We start from the raw sequence: 6,727 nt of genomic DNA on the forward strand, positions 1-6,727 counted from the left end.
TAAGAGGCTGGAACTAATGGGTCAGGCAGTGATTAAAAGAATACAGTTTCCGTGTAATTATTTCGGGGCATAAGCTAAGCTAGCCATGTGGGCGGACGGGCGCCTGGGACTCAGGCCCACCGCTCTTATTTCAACAGAGAGTTATCCAATAAGAGGTTAGAACTAATGGGCCAGGCAGTGTTTAAATGAATATAGTTTCCATGTAATTATTTTGGGTAAAGCTAGCCGGGAGCCGGAGAGCGGGAAGCAGCCCGCTCCTCCTGTTTACAACACAACATGTTCCTATGTAAAATGGCTACAACTGCACCTGCCTTCTAAAGTTATTAAGACTGGAAAATGGTGGCTGCAAAAGTTTAGCACTCAGTAATTGCCAGGCCAACACTATCTGGGATCTTCTCTTCCTTCTCACTTAGCTTTCAATCAGTTGGCAGTTTCTAAATGCAAGTAATTTTGCTTCTGTCCTGATCTTTAATTAGCTTTTTAAAGATCCCAGTGGGCGTCTATGCAGGCTAATTTTGAATCAACTTGAAAACAGCTAGAGTCACGTCAGAAGGAAACCTCAGCTGGAAAAAAAAAAGTGCCCACCAGATCAGCCTGGAGGCAAGCCTGTATTGCTTGACTGATGATTGATATGGAAGGCCCAGTTCACTGTAGGTAGGCCTTGCCACCCCTAGGCAGGTGGTCCTGAGTGCTCTAAAAAAAAGGTAGGCTGAGTAAGCCATGAGTAGCAGCCAGTAAGCAACCCTCCTCCACGGCCTATGCGTTAGTTCCTGCCTCCTGATTCCTGCCCTGACATCCCTCACTGATAAGCTGTTGGCCTGGAAGTATAAATTGAGACAAACCATTTACTCCCTGGGCTGCTTTTGGGCATGGTGTTTTGTCCCAGCAAGAGAAACCCTCAAAAGGCAAGAAGGGCTAACAGTTTTCCCCAAGTTTCTGAAGGATAAAAATCTCCTCTTCCCTATTTGCTTGTGGGGAGAATTAACTGAGATGTTTCTTGGTTTTGACTACAGAGAGGAATCATGGAGGAAGCTTTCAAAAGGTCCTGGTATCCAAGCTACACCCAAGAGTGATGGCAACATAATGAAAAGAGGCTGAATTCAGCTACCATGTTGTTTGTTTGGTTCATTGTTGTAAGACGCAGGACTGAACCTAGACCCTGTCATTCGTTAGGCAATTGCTCTATCACTGGAGCTATACCCAAATCCCTTTTCGTCTTCTGTTTTTGTCTTCTGTTTCCATTTTCATGTTTTGTGTGTGTTATGTGCGTGTGTGTATGAATGTTTGTATTTGTGTGAGTGTGTAAGTATGGCTACATGTGCGTGTGGGCACATTTTCCTGTATAGAAGAAAGGTCAGCTGGGTGGTGGTGGCGCACGCCTTTAATCCCAGCACTCGGGAGGCAGAGGCAGTTCGAGGCCAGCCTGGTCTACAAGAGCTAGTTCCAGGACAGGAACCAAAAGCTACGGAGAAACCCTGTCTCGCAAAATCCAAAAAATAAAAATAAAAAAGAAGAAAAAAAAAAGAAGTCTGGAATTGTCCTTCCTCCTTATTCATTGGTGGGGCTCTATCAGTCAAACCCAGAGCTTGAAGGCATGACTAGTTTTGCCAGCCAGTTTGTTCCCGGGGTCTCTTGTCTCTGTTTCAGAGGCTGGAATTGCAAGTGGACCACATCCCCATGTGCATCATATGGGTTTGGGGATCCATTCCCTAGTCCATACACTTGAGATGCAAGCACTTAAACCACTGAGCTATCCCCCACCCCACACCCAGCCATCTTAAACATGTGAGATAGGATCTGAGTTGCACAGACTGGGCTTGAACACACTGTAAATTAGGATGGCCTTGAACTTGTAGTCCTCTTGCCTCAGCTCCAGAGTATCTGGGATTACAGGCTTTCATTGGCGGGTCCAGTGACGGGTCCATAATTTTAAAGACCCCCACCAAGCAGCACCCTATGGGAATTCTCACACAAAATCTGGAGGGAACACCACCAAATTAAGTTCTCTGTTATATCTCTGGCAGCTTAACTGCTTTCTGCTGACCTAATGAACCAGCATTGTCGGGTTTTAATGCTTTTTTTGTTGTTGTTGAACTATAACAGATCTATTAAACAGCTCACAAACCCTAAGTGTTATCAGTGAATCACCAAAAAAAAAAATACACCTGCGTCATCTGCATACAGGTAAAGAAAGAAAACACCTGTATGCCATCCAGATTACTCCCACCTCTGGGTACCCAAAGGGATTGCTGAGCTGACATCTAACACTGGACAATCACTTTTCTCTCGCGTGTTTAACATTTCATTAACTGACCCAGGAAGTATGTATTCTGTGTTAGTTCAATGTGTTGGTCAGATTCAACTATATACTTTCATTGCTGTATTACATCATAGTTGACAAAATATGTTCTTCCTTTGATTTGATTCACCCAATTCAATGTTAACAGATGTGGCATAAACCAGGATTGGAAGCATTCCATCCTTGAATGATTTAACTTGTCCTGTTATGCAACAGCCTTTTGCCAAGAAGAGAAAAATCCCTTGGGTAGCCAGAGGTCAAAGAAAGATGTGTGTGCCACAGCTTCGAGCTGAGCCTGGCCAAGTCAAGGTTCTGTCAACTAACTCAAACACTAGCAAGAAGTCATGGTTATTGTATCCTACCACTCTATTGGGATAAGTGTTTATTCCAGAGTTTTGAGGTGGACATTGAGGTGGGTATTAGAGGTTTCATTTTATAAAGGCAGTGACTGATGTCCAAACATGACAACTCAACTGCCTTCATAGAATTTAGATAAAGGCATGGCTCTAAGTTAATGGTCAGTAAATATACAAATACCAACTGTAAAAAAGCACCTTTCCTGTTAACAAGTGACACATATGGCTGGAGAGGTGGCTCACGAGAGGAAAGCACTTTCTGCTCTTCCAGAGGACCCAGGTTCAATTCCCAGTGCCCACATGGTGGCTCACAATTGTCTATCACACTAGTTCCGGAGGACACAGCACCTTCTTTTGTCTTCCTGTGGCACTGTGCACACATGGTACACAAGAATACATGCAGGCAAACCACCCACACACATCAAATAAAAATGAAACAGACAAAACCCAGATAAAAACAAGTGATAAACGCATCAATGATGACTTTTCATACTATCTTATTAGCATAAACATTTCATTTTACTGAAATGTTAAATGTTAGCCTAACATCTTTTAGCTAGAGCTATGAGTTAGAATCTATTTATAAAAGGCTGCTGCTTCCAAAACGGTCTTAATACAGTAGCTTATGGTAATATAAATTTTATGTTAGAAATAAAATACTTATGGGGCAAATTTTTTATTTTAGATAGGTCCATCAAATTGAGGTCTCTTCTGAATTCACTTTTATTTTAACTGCCTTTACGTGTCCATAGCTATCCCAGAGATTTCCAGTGAATCATAATTACTAAGACCGTGTCACCCTGCTCAGAATCATGGCAGTTTCAAAATCACAACTAAAACTCTAACAAATCAACCTAAAAGTCCCTATGTTATTACATCACACATTTGTTTCAATATTTTGATAGGTTTCCCCTGGTTTATATTTCATGTATTTGAAACTTTTCTTTGATAGTGTGTCCATAGATTTTGCTGGCTTTCAAAAGAGCAAAGTATATTATCCTGGGCAAGATCCTGGGTTCCATCCCTAGTTCTACACACACACACACACACACACACAGAGAGAGAGAGAGAGAGAGAGAGAGAGAGAGAGAGAGAGAGAGAGAGAGAGAGAGAGAGAGAGAAAGCACAATCATACAGTAACATTTTAGAGAATAGAACCTTTTGAACAAAGACTTTGTTAGAATGTAAACTGCTTTTTAAAGTGTCTGTGCAAAAGATTCTAATAATTTAAAGCCAACAAAAGTCAGTAAGTATAGGCAAATTGCACCTAAGGAGAAGAAAACTAAAAATCAAACTATCGAGAGCCACAAGCAACTGGAAATTTGACCAAACTGAAAATATCACTGAATATCACCTATATAAAAGGACATTTTCCAAGCATTTATTTTACACTAGGAGTCTTTAAGTCTTGTGCTGCTTACATTTAGAGCCGCCTCATTTTTGACATGAGGGCTGTCCTATGCACTGCAGGACACTCAACGCCTTCCTTGCCTCCTACCCACGAGATGCATTGGCACCACTCTAGTATGATGGCCAATCATGGCTCTAGAAATCATCCCCCTGAGAGACAGAGCTGCCGCAGCTGAAAATCCACACTTTGCAAGGTGAATTTGCCCATGCGTTACAAGTCTCTGTGTGTATTTCTGTAGGAGCACATATGCATGTGCCGTGTCCACATGGAGGCTAGAGGAAGAAAACTAGCTATCTTTCACTTTTGCTCACCACCTCTTCTTTTCATACAGGGTCACTTCTTGAACCCAGCCTTCACCAACCGCCTAGACAGCGAATCCAAGGATCTGCTCGTCTCTGCCCTCTGAGTGCTGTTATAGTGCCACTGTGCCCAGATTAATATTTGCTAGGGTTTTGTGTGTGTGTGTGGGGGGGTGGTTCCGGATATTCCTACTTAGGTCTTCATGTTTGTACAATGGGCACTTTACCGAATGAACCATCTCCCCCTAATAAATGTAAGCACACGGTTTATTTAGAAAACGGAAAGGAACATAAAGTACCACTTTCTGGTAAGTCATCGAACAACTATTTAGCTCGCTTCCCACTGTGTGCTTAGGTTTTCACAAAACACTGACATTGTGACAGCCTACAAAGAAAAAAAAGCCTCATTTTGCTGATTTTGCTTGAGGAAAGGTCTGTCTTGCTATCACTCTGTGATTTCTCTTTTCTCAGTCTGATATAGCAATGGGAGATACTTGACACTGTTAGTATTATTTTTAGAGCTACCTGGCTGATAAGGTTCCTCAGGGTCAGCAGGTGGCCATGGATGGCAGCATCGTGCAGAGGTGACCAATCAGACACGACATCTGCATGGAAAGAGAGGAATGAGTTACGTCATGCTCACATGCTTAGATCAGCACCCAAACTAAGGACTGAAAAACACATGTCGGGTGAAGTAAGCCGAACACCAAAAACCAGTGCAACACGATCTAGCTCCTATGCAGGAAATGAAGAGGAGACCGGTGGTCACCAGAGGCCGGGGGAGTAGCATGAGAGAAGAGATAAAGAAGATTGATCAGTGGATACTAAATCACTCTTTGAGCGAGGAAGAGGACACTATGGTCCACTGCTCCTCCCTAGGGTGATTTTAAATAGCATCTGCCTGATACAGTCATCAAAGAGCTACAAAACCGTTGAGATTTTTAGCATTAAGAAACAACCAGTGCTTGAAGAGACAGCTATCTATAACATGATTTCAACATGGATCAAGCCATTACCCAGTACCTCACAAATGCATACAATTTTTGGTTTTATACATCGTTCCAAAACAACTCTGATTTCAATTACTATTTTAAAGAGGCAAGCCGCAATGCCAGGTAGATGACTGCACTTCCATTTTCATACTGGCTTCAAAGGCGAAGGCTTCATTTAGTGATGCGAGAGGTTTGCTAATTACCAGCATTAGAGAGTTCAGCTGTGGTTGCCAGTCTCCCTTCCTGCGTGAAAACACAAACTTTGGCAGCTCAGCAAACAGTAGCATGCAGGAATAGTAGCAATCATATAATTACCTACACCATTGGGCTTGGAATCCAGTCTAAGGAACACTGTATCTATTTGTAGGGTACCGTCTGTCCCAATATTAAGCACAAATCAGCCTAACCTTGAAACTGTGGCATCATTTGCAGCCCCCTCCCCTCTAACCAATGTCCTAATGAGATTAAAAGAACCATAAATTCTGACCCAGTTGACCTCTTCTGAACAGTAGCCCCCTAAACAAACTCTGACGGTCACTTTAATTCTGGGTAAAGACAGAAATATACTTACCCATGGCTCAATACGTATTAGCTACTATTATTATCTTGTCGTGACACTAAACAGTGCCTTGATTACACCCCGTAAACACTGCATTTAAAACGGCAAATGTGGTCTACTATCATTCAAGAGGACTACAAATTTTCAGGAAAGAAGCCCGTAAACCCTATCCAGCACATTAAGCTTTCCTCTGCCCTTGTAATTAAGTATAGATATAATTGAATGCGGCATAGACCAGATTTGTTTCTCCTCTCAAGCTGCATCTGATTTCCAGAACAACCAGATGCAGGAAGCTACAATGGGGGAGGTTTGCCCGAGTCGGCATCGGCTCCAAGCTCTGCCTTGCTTTGATGAGCACACGGCACGCAGGCAAGGTGCGACTGTCTAATGCTCCTTGCTCCTTGCATGGGCACTTAAGGGCTATTAAAGGCTGAGAGAGCCTGAGAGCGTGGGGAATTGCTAATGCCCAGCAGACTGAAAGACCACGAAGAGGAAGATGAGAACACTTTGTACCTAACGCGCGCGCGCGTTAGCTGAGGGCTGCCTGCCACCTGGAGCCATCAGTGCCCTGGCAAATCTGTCCCAGGGAGCAAATTACCATCCTTGCAGATGGGCTCATTAAGCATTTAGTACATGAAAGGACGCCGTGTGGGCCGCCTACACGCAGCCCAGCCAGTGCTTTCGCACTGGGGTCACTAAGGTCTGGAGACAAAACACCTTAAGGGAAATGGCTTTTTCCTAGCTTCGAAATCTTGAACTAGGTACCTAGCCTCACAGCATCCGCAGAGGTTCCTAATTCTCTCAGGAAAAG

General features: G+C 43.3%; 1 protein-coding gene across 1 annotated transcript in view; it reads right to left on the minus strand.

The window, feature by feature from the left end:
* The window catches only part of Asb9 (ankyrin repeat and SOCS box containing 9), a 23,938-nt gene extending 17,941 nt beyond the window's left edge, over positions 1–5,997 (minus strand). The window contains exons 1-2 of the mRNA XM_026784922.1: positions 5,929–5,997; positions 4,891–4,970 (exon numbers count right to left, since the gene is read on the minus strand). Of these exons, the coding sequence (XP_026640723.1) occupies positions 4,891–4,970; positions 5,929–5,932 (84 nt within the window). The 5' untranslated portion in view covers positions 5,933–5,997. The remainder of the gene's footprint in view (positions 1–4,890; positions 4,971–5,928) is intronic.
* Between the last annotated feature and the right edge of the window lie 730 nt (positions 5,998–6,727).

Source organism: Microtus ochrogaster, chromosome X (genome assembly GCF_000317375.1).
Source record: "Microtus ochrogaster isolate Prairie Vole_2 chromosome X, MicOch1.0, whole genome shotgun sequence".
NCBI lineage: Eukaryota > Metazoa > Chordata > Mammalia > Rodentia > Cricetidae > Microtus > Microtus ochrogaster.